Source organism: Haliaeetus leucocephalus, unplaced genomic scaffold (genome assembly GCF_000737465.1).
Source record: "Haliaeetus leucocephalus isolate CR32 unplaced genomic scaffold, Haliaeetus_leucocephalus-4.0 Scaffold450, whole genome shotgun sequence".
Lineage (NCBI taxonomy): Eukaryota > Metazoa > Chordata > Aves > Accipitriformes > Accipitridae > Haliaeetus > Haliaeetus leucocephalus.
In genome coordinates, this window is record NW_010972886.1 from 2,569,197 (window position 1) to 2,585,666 (window position 16,470).

The 16,470-nt window shown below is 44.8% G+C and overlaps 1 protein-coding gene across 1 annotated transcript in view; it reads right to left on the reverse strand.

Moving 5' to 3' along the window:
* Positions 1 to 1,126: 1,126 nt before the first annotated feature.
* TNFAIP3 (tumor necrosis factor, alpha-induced protein 3) overlaps positions 1,127 to 16,470 on the reverse strand; it is a 15,746-nt gene continuing 402 nt past the window's right edge. The window contains exons 2-9 of the mRNA XM_010574638.1: positions 13,246 to 13,558; positions 8,818 to 9,008; positions 8,444 to 8,591; positions 8,070 to 8,240; positions 7,154 to 7,334; positions 4,754 to 5,664; positions 3,035 to 3,267; positions 1,127 to 2,362 (exon numbers count right to left, since the gene is read on the reverse strand). Of these exons, the coding sequence (XP_010572940.1) occupies positions 2,081 to 2,362; positions 3,035 to 3,267; positions 4,754 to 5,664; positions 7,154 to 7,334; positions 8,070 to 8,240; positions 8,444 to 8,591; positions 8,818 to 9,008; positions 13,246 to 13,558 (2,430 nt within the window). The 3' untranslated portion in view covers positions 1,127 to 2,080. The remainder of the gene's footprint in view (positions 2,363 to 3,034; positions 3,268 to 4,753; positions 5,665 to 7,153; positions 7,335 to 8,069; positions 8,241 to 8,443; positions 8,592 to 8,817; positions 9,009 to 13,245; positions 13,559 to 16,470) is intronic.

Genomic DNA, 16,470 nt, shown 5'->3' on the forward strand with positions numbered 1-16,470 from the left:
GCTTTCAAGTACTTTTTCAAGTAGCAGCTGTCAACTTGCTTTTCAGGAGCTATCGAGCAACCCAGACACCATGACCGAAAGGCTTCCCTGCTGCCCCTGGTGAGGGGCGGTGGTAGGGCTGGCCTGTGCCTTTGGGGCTGCACGCATGGCTGGGCAGAGGTGGGCATCTCCTGCTGCCATCACCGCCTCCCAAAGGGGCACTCAGGCAACGTCATTTGGGAATCCTTGGCGTAACTGATGGATGAATGAAAAAAGCAAAGTCAAGTCAGACTACCTTAGCTTCCCTTGCAGCCTGCTCCTGCGCCACCCTTATGCTCCCTTATGCAGTTCTGGGGACTGAAGATACTCTGCACCCACAGGAGCTAAGTCCTTATGCACACTGACTGCACACCACGGCCCTGGGAGCAATTCCCGAGAGGACGATGATGTAAGGTGAGGGTATGCAGAGGCTTACAGCAAATTATCGCCTCCTCAAAGTGCTTGGCTACATCATCTGAACGAGGGAGCACTTGGTAACATGCTGAATGGTGGTCCTGAACAGAAATGCTTTCTTCAGGGGGTGTCCATGCTCAACTGCGCTCTCTTTCATCAGTATAAAATAGCAAATTCAATCCTTCAATAATTTATTTCTTTATATCAGAGAATGTTTTTCAATTATACATTTAAGTTTGTAACTTTCAACACAAGAGTAAATATACGTAAAAAAAGTCCTAACTGTGCAAATTTCAAGTTGCATTGTTTCAAATAATATAAATATTTTAATAAAACATACGTTCACATTAAGGTTCACAAAATATATAAAATTTAACAGAAATAAGTCATGAGTTTTTTTTTTCCTTTTAAAAACTGTTTTTTAATAATTAGAAAAAGATTCTAAACTTGAGAAGCAACTTAGAAGAGGTATCGCCTCCAAAATCATAGCAGCAAAACAGATGCTGAAAACTTAAAAGGAACTTGAAAGGAGAGGAGAGAAGCAGGTACCAGGTGCAACAGTAAAGGCAAGGTCACTAAAGAAAGTATTGCAGATTGAGAAGTGGATGCATGAATTCCAGGAGTAAAATCTTGACCCTAAAGCACTCTGTTACTGAGCTCCAAGCTGTTAGTATGTTAACAGAACCACATTAAGGATAAAAGGAAGAAATGTGACAGAAATGGCAGGGGCACGGGGGTGTGCGTGAACAGCAGCACACATATCCTGACAGTTACAATGCAAGAGAAGAGAGTTGTTTTGGTTTCAGAACTGAAGCTGAAGACAAAGGGGTTTGGGGTTTTTTTGTCTGTTGGAGGCAATTCCTTCCATATGAGTAGGAAGGGAGGATTCCATTTTCCCATCACATGCATATGCTCATGAAAGTTGCTTCTGTAATCACCTGTCTTTCCAGCTGTCTTGGGATTTGGGAAAGGATCTAAATGCTAGTTGGGTTAAGCGTGTTAAAGGAGCAGACCACTGCCAGTCTTGTTTCTGGCTGTGGTTTGCTGAGGGCTCTGCAAACACAGAACCACTCGCTGTTAACACCCTGAACGCCTGTGGGAGCTCCTGCCTTGATGAGCTCTATAAGAACACCAGCAACGACATCGGCAACCCAAAGCAAGTTTCTTCAGACATCAACTGCAAGTTGCATCAGCCTGTCCTGGGGGATCCCTCTCAGGAAAGGCTTGCCTCTGACTGATGTATGCGAATGCAAAGAGCTCCTGCACCTCCAACAGTAGCCACGGCTCCTCTCCTGGGAGCAGGTGATGTATTGAGAGAGAGGCAGAATTGGGAAGTTCTTTGGATTCAAATGCTTCACACTTCCTCCTGGGAAGTCCAAGAATTAAATACAGCGTTGTAGGAGCTTAGTCATGAACAACAGCTCTGTGCAGAAGGCAACCTGCCCTTCTCAGCAGTCCTTGTATGCAGTGTTTAGAGGAAGTAGACACTTACTCCTGTTCTTGGGAATAAACAGGAATACTAGCAGACAGCTTATATTTCCCCCTGCTCCCCACTCCCAGGACTGTTAAGTGTTTTGGACATAGCACCGTTTCAGTGAAGGAAGTAGCTGGTTTTGCTTTCTTGTTCTTTACCAACTCCTCTCTGCCACTACCCATAGATCTGTTTGAACTGGTAGCATTCATTGCAGTAGCCGCTGCACTTGGCATTGCCATAGTGATCGCAAGCAGGGGCTCGGCAGCGTTGCTTCGGGGGCTCCTCTGCAGCCAGGTCCCTGGCACTCCCAGATGGTGGAAGCTGACCGAGGCGCTGGCACTCATGGCACAAGTCGTCGCTTCTGCAGGCCAGGTTGTTTCTACACGAAGCCACAGCACACTGTCTCTTCTGGCTACTCAACGCTCCTCGCTGCAAATCTCTGTGCTGTCCCGTTCTCTTGAAAAATGTTAAAACACATTGTCAGTTGCCGTGCTGGCAGCACAAGCGGCTTTTCATTTACTTTCAACTCTGCTCATGGTTTGTATAGGTTACCACTGGGGGTTGTTGCAGACACATGCTTCTTCTGAAAAGTACAATACCAAGAGCCAAGTTGGGCTTTACCAAAGAAAATCTCAAATTCTGTCATTTCTTAGAAAAAAATGGCTTTTATCTTTGGTAACTCTCAATTCTAAAAGGGCCAAAACAAACCAAACAAGAAAAAAAAGAATCTGGAACACAGAAAATCTGTAATGGGCTCAATGAAAAAGGCAATATGAGGTGGACTAAACCCCTTGATGCAGTTGCATAGCTCTAAGGGTAAGAATGAAAATCTCTCTCCAACCAGCAAACAAACCAACTGTTGGTCCAATTGCTTCCACTAAAATTGCTGGCAAATTCCCAGCTGAGGTAAAATTGAGCACGGCCATGATAATCCTAAACTGAGGACGACTCTTAGGAGTGCTGCTCAGCTGCAACAGGAAAAAATCATGAGATGCTCTACGCTTGTCTTTCCATGATACTTCGGATGCAGTTGTTTGAGGATTTTCTAGTACACATCCTGAGTTGTTCGCACAAGAGAAAAACGTGCAGCACTAAACAAGAGGAAGATTTTGAGAAGTTCATACTTACTTCTGGCTGTCTCACCAGCTGTTCTTCTGTCCTCCTGGCTTCCTGAAATCGCTGGTTCTGGGCTTTAATGAAGCAGTTCTGGCAGTACCCCTCGAGCATCGTGCTGCCCAGGGTGCCGCAGTCACGCCGCTGGCAGGACACGGTGTTACGGAAGGCAGCGGCAGAGTTCCCCGGCTGCCCCACTGCCGAGGACTTCCTCTGAGATCTCCTCTGGTGGCGTAGCAAAGCATTGTCTGTAATGCAAAGTAAGGACAGGAGGAGTTTGAATGTGCCCAATAGATCTGATGACCCAAAACAAGTATAAAAAGCTCCACAGTTTAAAAATAAATAAATAAATAAATAAATAAACAAATAAAAAAAATCTACTAGCCTCAAACACGGGTTTTTGACAATCCTGAGACCCCTCAGTTGGTGCACTTTTCTTTATGTTACATAAATAAGGGAGCTAATACAGCCTGATTTTCATATCGGAAGTTGTTGAAAGAGCTGATTTGGGAAAAACTTGCCCTCAGTGGGAAAACTAGATCCCACTGAAGTCAAGAGGAATTTCACCTTTGGCTTCAACATGTCATCCGTGACCTACCCTGACATTTGCCTTTTGGCCTCCCCCATTTCAGGCACGCCAGGTAGTAGAAGTACAGTGGCACAGAGCTTATGGGCAAAAAGTGCCTTACGCTTTTTAGTCTCAAGAAGCAATCTTATATACTGCACAATCAAAAGGAAAAATTTTCATTGTGAACAATGCTGTAAAATAAGCTATTGCAAGCTGGCATAGAAGCTCCTAATTGGAAAGTATGTGGAAAGCGCAGCATTGTGAAAGATGTCCTTGCCCATGGCAGGGGGGTTGGACTAGATGATCTTTAAAGGTCCCTTCTGACCCAAACCTTTCTATGTTTCTATTGGCACACTTGTCAAAAATTAAAGTCTTAAGAGATAAGCAATAATTCTCTTATATGTGCCTTTCACCCTCTATACCCGAAGGCTCTTTGCCTGTAACAGGGCAGTAGCGTGAAAGATGAAGATTTCATGATGCGATTTATTCACAGACTATTACCTTTTTGAAGGCCTGCCTTTAAACACACATGTGCATGCACACGCATGATATTACTGAGAAAGATTTCAAGGTGGATTATAACAATACACTCCTAATCAATTATAACAATGTACTCCAAAACACAAGCACATTAGCTACAGTCAACTTCTACTTGCTCTGCTCCTCAAGGCGACTTCAGTAGTTACTCCAGAATGTTATACCTGTTGCATCCAGAATGGATACGGATACAGATCTTCAAATTCATCCCAAGCTTTTTAAAAACCTTGCTAACATAACTGGTTTTCAGTACGATCAGTACAACAGCATTTCCCTCACTGACCCCTACAACTTGTCTAGCTGTGAAGAAAATTCATACCAAACCATGATTGCAGTGGATCGTGGGGAGGTATCAAAACCCACCCCCTCTTGAGCTAGTTTTGCTTCCATGAAAGCTGATGGGAAGTTTTACAAGAGATTTCACAGATTTCCCCACTGTTACTGTGTGCCCCTTTACGGGCTAATAATGGCCAAAAAAGCACCTTCTCCCCACACTGCAGCTTCTGCTCCACAGCATTTCCATCATCCTCTGCCCTTTTAGCACCCAGTGCATGCAGAGCTCCGTAGCTCAAGGAGGCTGAACTGCAGCCGGCAAAAAACGTGCCAAAGCTCACCCCATCTCCACTTACCGTGGTTTTCCCTGTACTCAAAGAAACACAGCGTGCAAAAGCCCTCATTTTGCAATGTCCCAAAAAACTTGCAGCCAGGTTTCCTGCAGAGGTTACCTCCTCTCTTCTCCTCGGGAGGCAGTGCCGGCGGTGGGGGCTCTTCGCCGCAGCTGTTGGGAGCCTGATGGCAGGAGTGCTGGAGGAGGCTCTGCGAGATCTGGGACGGGTCGGACGTCGATCTCTGGTGGCACGTGGGCAGGAAAGCGGGGCTGCCGTTTGAGGAGCGCTCTGTAGACCTTTTGAAGCAAGTGCTGCATATACCGTTGAAGGTCCTGTTGGCCTTCTGATGGCACACTTTGCACGTGGCATAGTCTAAATGTCTCTGATCATCCAAGTTGTTGCAAGGACCAAGCTGTCTGGAATTGTAGCAGCGTTCGCAAAGCCCATTGTGTTGCACATTCAATGTAAAGGGGCAGTCTGGTGTCCTGCATTTCATGGCCGTGGTCTCGCTGTATAGGAAAAGGCTCGGAGCAGTTGGAGGTGCCGAACGAGGCCCTGTTACAGGCCCTTCGGCCGTCCATCCCCCAGGTTCACAAACGTCCCCACGGGAGGAGCCTGACCCAGCTGCCTTCAGTTTCTCAGGTGCTGCTTTAGAGGTCTGCTTTCTTCCTTTGCTTCCTTGGGACCTGCGCTCAAAGCACTCGTGGCAGTAGGGCTGGGTGTTCACAGACATGTAGAAAGGGCAATTCGGCGTTTCACATTTCACCTGTAAGAGGGAGAGCTGGGAAAAAGACCGTTCCTGTCTGTTCCTGGAGCAGGTCTCTCTTCTAGCAGGCTCAGCATTCTCCTGCCACTTCTTGTACTCATGCTGTACCAACTGAAAGTAATCTTCCACGAGGTTTATTTCTTTGGGTAGGTTGCCTTCATCTAACCTGACAGCCAAAAAAGGAAGATTGCATCAGTGGTGGAAAAGGGCAGATGGTGGGGATGGAGGCAAATACAAGCAACGTGGGGAGGAAATGTAGATTTAATGCACATCCACATTAGTCAGGTAGAAAATCCAGGATGTTAAACTGTTTCTGTAAATGGAAATTATTTTAAAAGCAGGTGTTCAGTGATGTCAAATGGAGACTTTCACATCTAAAGAAATGGTCTGACACAATGATAAACAGAAGTATTCTTAAAAGGATTTTCCAGGTGAGGGTTTTCTGTCTGAGAGCTGTTTGTACAAAGTGTATGGATAATCTCTCAGAAGTGAAAAGAGAAGTCCCCCAAATCCTGGATTCCTCTGAAGACCGGTGCTTAGCTGAGCAGAGGTTAGCATGGAAGACCTCTTTCTTCACCAGCCCATGGTATGAACAAGCCTTTTCTACAGTGGGCTCAGCATTTCATGATACAGTTTATCAGGAAATCTGCTCCTGGTTTTGCCCTGTTGGGTCTGTATCTACCAGCAAAATTCTTCAGACTACAGGGCTTCTATGTGGTGTGTGTAACGCTAGCATCCATCACACCATCCCTACTCTGCCCGCAACCACAGGGAAAAACCCACACGGGAGCTTCACCATGCCCCAGTTGGTAGGATGAGGAGCTAGCATTACTGGCAATACTCCAGAACGCATCTGTGCAGTGGGACTAGCCGTGGGACTATGGGAGCTCGATCGCTACTCTTCATGTACGCACATATCCTTCGGGTAGGAGGACTTCAGTTTTCAAGGCTTCTAAACCAGTACCACCCAATAGCACAAAGATACCTCCCTGTGTGGTAATAGAAGCAAAGACAGAGGATACAGGGAGTCACTTCCCTCCTGCACTCATGAAGGGGCTGGGCAGACACCGCTGCCAGCGTCCCCTAAACGCGAGAAGCCGATGGGTGCTGCCAGCTGCTCCCTGCACGTTACTGATGCTTAACCGTCAGGAGGATGAGCGCAGACGGTGGTTCCTCTGCCAGCCACAGCTTCCTGCCTACTGCCACACTGCAACTGCCCGGGGTGTCAAGGCATCTGCGCTAAGAACATACCGCCAAGTACTTTCCTTAGGGCAGCCAAAATTACACCAGCTGCCCTTTATGCAATGTGCTCTTACATAAAGTGCAAGATCTAAGTAGTTCCTGGGTTTAACTACTTTTCAGCCGCCCTCCTGTGTAATCTAAAAGTCACTGAAACTAATCCATTGGGTTTACTCTTCCAAAATATTAGTTTTAGTCTGCTAAGTCTGAAGACATTTTCACCTTTAAATTTGAGACTGGTCTGAGCTCACACCACTTCCAAGCATGTCAACAGTAATGCCAATATTTCCTATTTCAGAGGGTAAACACGTGTGCTACCGTGGAAGGAAGGAAAGACCGAAGGAACATACTGGGCTGCCCAGCTTCTCCCACCTCCATAAAGAAGACAACTTTGAGGAAACAGGAATGACACTCACTTTGCAGCATTAATTAGATGAGTTGTACCATGATCCCAGCCTTGCACTGGAATTTCTATGACGATCAAGTAGTCTTTTAGCAGCTGCTCTTTCTCCCTCTCTTCTGCATCTGTCAGAAAGTGCACACTCAAATCCTCAAATCTGCCTCGCTCACTGGTGACCAAAGGGACAGCCCGGATTTCTGTGGGGAAACAAGGTGGATTAGCAGATATATATATATATTTTACCAGGCAGGAGTAACCACAAGATGCAACACACGGAGATGTCACCACTGCTGCTGAATTTTGGAAAGAGAGGAGAATAGAAACTGGTTTCTCTGGCCAGCCAAACAGTGCCACTAGAGAAGGATGCAGACACATCTGCACCGCAAACCTAGCCCCATCCCACAAGAGTTTTAACGTCCCCATAGCAGTTTTCTTCTCAGTGTGGGCAGCTTTGTAGATCTTAGTTTGTTATACCTTTCCACAGGATGGTGCCCTAACCTGAACCAAGAGAACTGCTATCCATTCAGAAGAGATGTATGAAAAATGGCAAAGCATGTATGTCATTATCCCTGCCAGGCAGCAGTACACTCTTTTGAGACCATGTCCTTCAAAGCTTCTTCTCCTATGATGAGGCGTGCAAAGGAGGCCAGAAGACAATGAAGCAGAGGCCACCCTTTGACTGCTTCCAGCCTGCAACCAGGTGAGTTGCACTCTACTTTCAACCAGCATTTTGAAGGCAACCTTTAGTTTCTATTCAGATTTACAGACAAAGCTGTTTCTGCTCACATTTTAAAAATATATTCCAAAGGAATCTTTTGCATTTATTTTAACTTTAAAAATGCAAATCTAAACCAGATTTTATTTTAAATGAGTTATCAGCACGACGATATTGAAGAAGCTACATGAATACCAAACAAGGTACTAGGAAATACCTGGCCCGCTGTCCTTCAGAGTCACTAGTGGTGTAAAATGCATGTTGTCATAGCCGAGCACAATTGGGTATCTGTAGCATTCTTCAGCTGGCCAAAGAAGAGGCAAGTAAATACCACCGACGTTCAGAGGAGCAAAACTGGAGCCTGACTCTAAACTTCTCACCACTTTATCTGCACAAGAAAGAAAAAGAAAACACAAACACACACAAGTAAGTATGTGCTATAGGCAAGAGAAAACATATTCTGGGTGTTTTCAAAAAGTTGCTGAAAACACCCCATTCTGAAATGCATCTACCTAAAACCAACAATTATTGAAGTAAGATTACTAGCACAGCACAGAGTAACATGGTGAGATTACTGGCTAGGCAACTTACCGGCAAGGACAATGACTGGCCTTCTGAGGATGTTAGCAAGGATGAAGATGTGGATTTCTTCCAGTGCATTATATGGAAGCCTGTTTCGAGCCCCGGATGCTTCTGGGGAGGTCATTTCAATGAGGTATTCCCACTCCTCCTCCCAATTCTGAGGAAAGAAACATCCATCAGCAATGGTTCAAAGACATGGAGGTCAGGAACCGACTGCAGCACAGCAGTGCTCAAAATAATCACATTTTCCCATTTCCTCCAAAGGAAGACTATTTCTGCTCTCCACTGATGGCAGAATCCATGAAGCCAAAAAGCAAACGAAATCAGCAAGGCAATGCTGATGAGCACTTAGAAAAAAGCACCATTCCCTCAGGCCACCTTACCCGGGTGTCATAGTGGAGTCCCGTTTCTACAAACTCCTGGGATTTAATAGCCTCCCGCTGCCAACGGAGCTTGAAGTTCCGTGTGTCAATCTCCCTGAGTGTGCTAAACAATGTTTTTCTTAAGACAAGGTCGATATCTTCGATACCCCACATGTACTGAGATGCAGCATGCATGAGGCAATTTCCATCACCTGCAAAAAAAGAAAGAGGACATTATTTTTAAATGGCTACTTAAATAAAACGTCACAAGCATGTGGGATGTAGAATTACACTGCGCATATGCATATTCCCTGTGCACTTCTCTCTAAGCCTTGGACGGAAGGGTTTTAAGAAGGAGTCTACAGCTACGAGCTCTCTGCTCAGAAAGGAAGAAAGTCGCCTCTCTACTGGTTTTGTCCCTTCACCGGTTAGTGTTAAGCTGTCATTCAGCAATGCCCCTTATCTATCTTACTTAACTTTGACTGATATAATGAACTAAATTTTGGGGTCAACTGCAAATGTCAAACACAGTTGAAATAGCTTTTAAACATAAAAAGTCATCTTAAAATTACAAAAGAACATGTAAATCTCACTCATCAGTGTTTATACAAATATACACCTGATGGCACAGGGAAGAGATAATGGAAACCACTAAGAAAATACTATAGTAACACCAAGCCTCACATCCCCTGACGAGCACTGCATTGAAGGGCTTGGCACTTGGCTGTGCTTGATGGAGGAATTGTAATAAAGAAAGAGACAGAAACGGAAGAGTAGGTGAATTATGTAAAGCAATCATAGGAACACCACTTGCCTTCCTCTCAGAACTGATAGTATGCTGGGCTGTTAAATATTTTATTTAGAGGGCTGTTTTTTAAAAACACAAAATTAAAGCTAAATAAATGAAAACCACAATGATTTGATTTTCATTTAGACACCCTCCTTGCATTGAAAAAGTCCTCTTTACTCTCCAGGTAGGAAGGAAATCAATGTTCTGCAATTTCACAGGGGAAGAAACTGAGAATCAGAGGAGTTAACCAACTTAATTAAAAGGTGTGACAAAATATGCCTATGGCTGGGTTTCAAATTCTATCTCTAGCCATTTTCTCCAAAAGGGGATGTCTCCCCTGAAAGGGAGACATCAAGAATCATTACTGTCATATCCTCAGATTCAAAACTAGGTCCAGTGTTTACTACAGTGGTAAACAGCTTCACCCAATGCTAAGAAACCACATCAATTTCCTTGGAATAGAGGACATCAACCATGGTAAAGTTACCAGATTTTTCTCATGTGGGAACCCCCCCCCCCCAAAAACCCCCACAACAGACTTAAACCCAGTTTGCCACATGCATTATGGGCTCAGTTACACCATTTGTGAACACTTTTGCTACTTTTTCTATGAAACTGCAGAAAAACCCCTACAACAGACCCCAGATCCTGAAAAAGATATAATCTGAAATCTACTCAACACTTCATAAATTGTTATGGACTCACTGCATATCAGATTCCTGCAACTGCCTTCTGGTTTCTGAATGCTGTCTTGCAAAGCTTACTTCAAGTCTGCAGGCTGCTTACTTGAGCTCAAAAATCAGGGAACAACATACAAGACAGAAAAACTGACTGGGTTTCCTTCTGACCAAGAAAGATGACATATTAATCCCATTAAAATTTTCCCTTTGCAAAATCTAGAGCAAAGATAAGATTTTTTTTTTCTTCTCTCTCTCTGAGAGCTCACTTTCAGTTCTTTATTGAGAAGCGTTGCCCAAAATTCCTTACACAGCACTTGGAATTCCCCTGCACCGTTTGACTAGCAATTGAGCAACAGTTGTACTTTTTGTTCTGCAGCGTGTAGGGCTGAACAGCAAAGCCTCCCTCGGACTTTCCCAGGGGGTGTGGCTGGGCGAGCTGGAATGAATGCCGATTCATTATACAAGTGAAATCTCTACAGCCAATAGATGCTGGAATCTTTAAATTTAAAAAACAAAAAACAAAAAAAAAAAGCCAACAGTTTCAATTTGTATACCTCCTACTGCTTTCCTTCTATCCTCCATTCACACGTCTGCAAGGAAATGTGTGGTGATTCAAAAGGGCTTTTTTTAATTAAAAAACCCCCACCACTCCACAAACTCATATACATATTAGGTAAAATAAACATCAAAAGATCCTACAGGAGATACTTTCTCTGTTTTCAACAATTACAACCTTCATCAGAAAAAAACCCAGGATTTTCTGAAGAAAGCCCACCATTGACTGAAAGAACTAATATATTCCTCCCACATCTATGGGTTAAGCAGCCAAATGCTTTAAAAAATATTCTTCATGCCACGTGGGAGAAAAAACCCCAACCATGTTATTTTCTGGGATAATACAGGGCTTCTCCAGGCTTCTGTCCCTTCTTTCAGGGATCCTCTCCTTCAGTCCAGTCTATGTTCTGTCTCCTGCAAAGGTCCCTCGCTGCGACTACTTTGCATAAATCACAGGTTCCCAAAGCCACTCCTACTCATGTACTTAATGACCCTAAAGCACTGAACTGAAGCTGAGTTCATTGGCTGCACGGGATACAGGGGGACCACAGACTGAGTCCTTGCTTTACCCTCCCTCAACCTGCCCTAATATTTCAGCATCTTATATATCGGTACACCTGCTCATGGATGGGATCCAAGTCACCAGTCCACAAATTGTTCCTATTTGTAACACTGCCGACAGTCATGAGGCAATGCAAGAGGTCACAATTATTGACTATGGCGTTGTCAGCAGCAAGGGCCTGTCCAGGCAGTGTTAACCTCTGCAGGACTTGTATTGACAGGAGATGGGGGATTCCAAACCCGTTGCTCTTTGCCCTGGGCAAAAATTATGCACATTGTCCATTTTCCTAGTAAATCTGTTAGACTGTATCTCTTGGGGTGAAGTTTTGAAGATGCAGTACTTGGAGCAATCTTCCTAGAACCTGTAAAGCACTGCCTGCCCTAGCTGCAATTCCAGTCCTTCTGGAAGTTCAAGATTGCGCGATCTCTATGCACAGCCTAATCACAGCCATGAGAATTTTACACCAGTGCAGAGGCAGCCCACAAAAGCCCACCAGAAGGTCAGTGCCTCTATGACAGTTACAGAGACGCACATTAGGGTCAGGCTTTCTAGGTTGGGGCAGTGACATCTACACAGAGGTTCTGTTTTTATGGCTTTTGCACAACACAGCTGTGTACAATCAGACTGAGAAATATTGTAGAACTTGTGATGGGAAGAATGTGGACTAGGAAGATAAGGGCAACGTGTATATAAGCAGATAGGAAACGAAGCTTCCGCAGAACATAACATAAGGACTTCAACGAGGCTGCAGGTCCACCGCACCCAGTGTTTCTATAACCACTGTGATCTGCTCCTTGAGCAAAGAGTATGTCTCTTCCATGTTCCTGGAGTCCTCACTGTCCCAGTCTACCTTCCCGGCTTGGGGCAATCTGTGCTGTAGGGAATCCTGAGTCCAAGTCTGCAGCTGCGTGACCATAAGTCATAGCCATTACCGAATCTTTCCTCCGCTGAATGTGAAATGCCCAGCAACTCTTACAGTCATGTGCAAAAGTTTCCTGCTCAAGACTGTGGACACGTGTTACCTATTCAGGAAACCTTTGCATTGCTGCTGTACCTTTTGATTTACAGCACTTTGATGCAATACACACAAAGTAACCCAAAAGCCAAGTCCTAAAACCAGCACTGACCCTTGAAAGAAAAGGGCACTGCAAACTTTGCATTGGACAAAGATGGCTGTCAGTCATGCATGTGGGAGTTGCTGGAGAGCCCCGAGGGAAGGCAAGAGCTGGCAAACCCCAGCAGGGAGCCGAGGATGAGGGAGCCGGCCAGGTGCGGGGCGCTGGCTCCAGGGCCAGCGAGCTCAGGTTCCCAGAGGCTCCACGTCCAGGACGCTCCTGCTGGCACTGCTGTTAAAGCTGGATCAGCAAGTGAACCTTGCCTGCCAGCTACAACGGCAGGGCTTATGGCAGGATATTAACTTCTGCTATATATACACGGGAATGCACCCCCGTCACTCAAAGCATCTGAAGTCTCCTCTCGCCTGGCATTAAAGGCCCTTCAGCACTTCCGACGAGGCAGCCAACACATAGCAGAGTTGGATTCACAGAAAGGCGATGGGTTGCAAGTCAAGTTTCCCACCTGGTATTTTACACTGACGTGCCACAGGTTACTGATATTATGAAAATATCTGTGAAATTTCCGGGCTATTCATAATACCGTGATAGGGGCAGGGGTCTGCTACAGCCTCAGGACAGTACATCATGTGAAAAGAATTTTAGCTTACAAAACTAAGATTAAAAGGCACCACTTTTTTAAAGCCGTGTGCTTCTGTTTCAGTAACGTGAACTCGGATGCTATTAATAAAGGTGTTACATTCATATTACCCGTTATAATGGGGGTGCAAAGACCTGCTCATAACTTACCATTAGTCTTCAAAGGGACAAGTCTCCGAACTTCCATGCACCAGTTGAGCTTCCTCTGGCGCTCCAGCGAAGTCTGGGTGGCCTGGTCAGTCAGGGCCTTCTGAAGTGTTTCCCGAAACTGAGGGCAGAACTGGCACATTCTGAACATTTCTATGGTGTATCTGTGCATAGTCCTGAAGTGGTGAATTATTCCGCTGGGGGGTTTGACCAGATCTTCAGGTGTCCTCTCTCTAATCTTCATGGCTTTCAGCATATTGCTCTGATACAAAGCTTGAGGAAGAATGTGTTGGCCAGCCATGTTTCTAGAAGACATCTGAAATGAAAAAGGATCCTTTTATTGACATGTTAGTGTCCTTGCATCACAGTGCTATCACTTCTGCAGAGATTGAGAAGGCACTTTCAAGGGCAGGATTCTGGCTGCAGTTTTGCCTAAAATGAGCACAGGGTGGATGCAGTCCACTGAGCCTTAGACAGATGATGATTTTTAAAGCTCATATCCATCAGCCTCTCTGCATTACTCGGATGTAGACACTGATCAGTTTATTCCAATAATTTACTGCGATCATTTACTGAGATATTAAAGCGAATTTATTCATAACTAAGGAAATTGCATCATCGTTCCAAAAAAAAAAAGCATTCAAATCAAAGTAAGGATAAAAGAAGGCAAGATCAAGGCAAGGGAAAATGATCCTGGAAACTTGACTAATTGATAATTGTACAGTGTAATCCCATATGAACTTGCTGAACTTTCAGCATGTTTCAAGCTCTTGTTTTGATGACATGCCAAAAAAAGCAGATAATGACCATTTCAGATTTCCACAACCCATACATTCTGAAAAGTGATGCTTGGTACAGTTACAAAAAGAGCCCCAAGAATTACATGTCATGCTAGTATCTGTCCCATACTTACGGTGGCCGAAGATGGCAAATGAGGAATTTGTCACAGAGCAAGTTGAGGCTCCTTATATTTTGTGAGTGGTAGAGCTACTGCACAGAGGTGCTTATGCCACGTGTGGGGGTGCAGACTGCAGTGCCGCTATTACTCAGCGGTAAGTCAACATAGCTGAAAAAGCATTTCCACTTGGCTCAAAAACCCCAATATTTTTCCACAGTGGGACATGTAATGTTTGCTGGCCTGCGTCCCTTTCTGCAGTATCTCTAGCCTTATGGGCTACAGCAGGAAGAACAAAAAAACCCCCATAACCTCAAACTGTCTACACCCTCCAAAATACTTATTCAGAGCACATTAACTTTGCGGCTAGCTAGAGCCAAACCTAGGGACCACATCCCTCAAAACTCCCGTGCACGGCAGTAACACAACCAACAACCTATTTTTACATGGAGAGACTCTCCATGCTGGCCATGTACATTATTGCTCTGTTTAAAAGCAAAGCAAAATTTCTATTAAGACAAATAAAGGTATGCATGCCTAACATGTTTAGAATACAGCTGGTCACATTAGGGGAACCCACCATTGTGATTATGAATCTAGGGACAAATACCAAGGCGTAAGTATGTGTTAAAGTCTGGTTATATACCTTGCCAAGTACAGGGAGACAAGAAGCAACTGAAAACTGGTTTATGCAACTGCTAGAAGTTTTCTCATGGAGATGGGAGTCTGGAGGGCCAGAGGGAGACAGAAGGACTACAATCTGACGGGCTGACCGGGAAGGCACTCTCAGGTCTGTGGAGGCAGAAGACCCCTCTTGCACAGAAGGACTTCAGCATGCCCTTCCCCACAGGGAACCAGCTGCTCTCTCCTCTTCACCCAGACACTTGCATTGGTGACATCCACCTCCAACCGCTCAGCTGGAGTGCTGGAAAGGACCCTGCCAGGGTAAGAGGGGACCTTGAGCTCCTGCTGCCAAGAGCTGCCCTCTGTAACCTCTCTGAGAACCAGCTGATGGAGAGATTCAGTGGAACCAAGCCCTAAATAGAGGCAGGTGAAACGCGAGATGCTGCAAAGTTCTCTCTGCTCAGTCAGGGCAATGTCATTCATGCAGTGTTTCCTCTGCTCCTGTAAGAGCACTAGGGACAGGGCTCAGAGCTGTCACATCTGGCAACACGTGGAAAAGCTTTCCTTTAGCTGATAAAGGTGGCATATTCTTATCATTCCCCCACCAACATACAGCCTTAAGATGGAAATAACACATTTTCTCATCCACTCCACCCACCAGTATAGTTTTACACATGCTATTTATGTAATCCTATATTTAAATGTATGGATGATTTAAGAAATGAAATATGAAGAACCCCTTATCAATCTGTTTAATAACCACAGCTATACTTTACACCGAGATGACCAAAATACTGAATTCCTTACTTACGTAAGTAGAGCCATTGAGTCAATGGGCTTTTTTTACACGAATGAAGCACTACCGACATGGACCCTTGAAATGGTTATTTCCAGCTTTAAGTAACAGAAAGTACTGAGTTTACAGAAGCATTCACTGAAACTATATTATTCAATATTATATTCTACAGGCATATTTTCCCCTCCACACATGGAAATTACTGTCTATGCTATTTACGGTTATTAAATGTCAATCAAGGCAAAGGCTGAGCAACCCTTCTTTTCAAAAAGAATGTGATGAAACAAACAGAACTCAATAGCCACCTAAGCTAGAGATTTAAGGAACAGAAAGCTCAGCCACAATTATATTCATTTACACTGCACTGTGCTTTACTGTATGCTATAGTACTTTAACCTTTCGACGTGTAATGACTACGAATTCTCTGAAGAGCACCGCTGTAAACAATGATTAAATAGCTATCTGAGGCAGCATCCTTTCTGAACAGGTAATACTGAGGATGCTGAGCTCGCGAAAGCTGAATACTGTTCGGAGATCTGCCAGGGGCTTCATAAAGTTATTTTAATTTTCCGTCCTCTATCCAGAAAACAGCATCGATAAACTCTTTTCTGCTGAGTGCTAAGACAATGCTAAAATAAACACGCTTAATACATCTACAGCGCCCATGGATTTCTATGCCCGGCTCTTTGCCTGAGCGCTTGGTGCAGAACTAAGCATATTATCACTCCTCACCAAGGAAGAGGATGAGGCTGGAGGGTGTTTTATGTGCCACCGGACCGGTTCACACGGCTTGGTTCCCTAACTTACCGGTCTGCTGGAAGCAAGTGCACGCAAGGTGGAAGGGACAACCACCGCTGTTCCCCCCCGCCAGCTTTACAGCAGGAGCTCGAAGCCAACCACTCTTCCAGCAGCG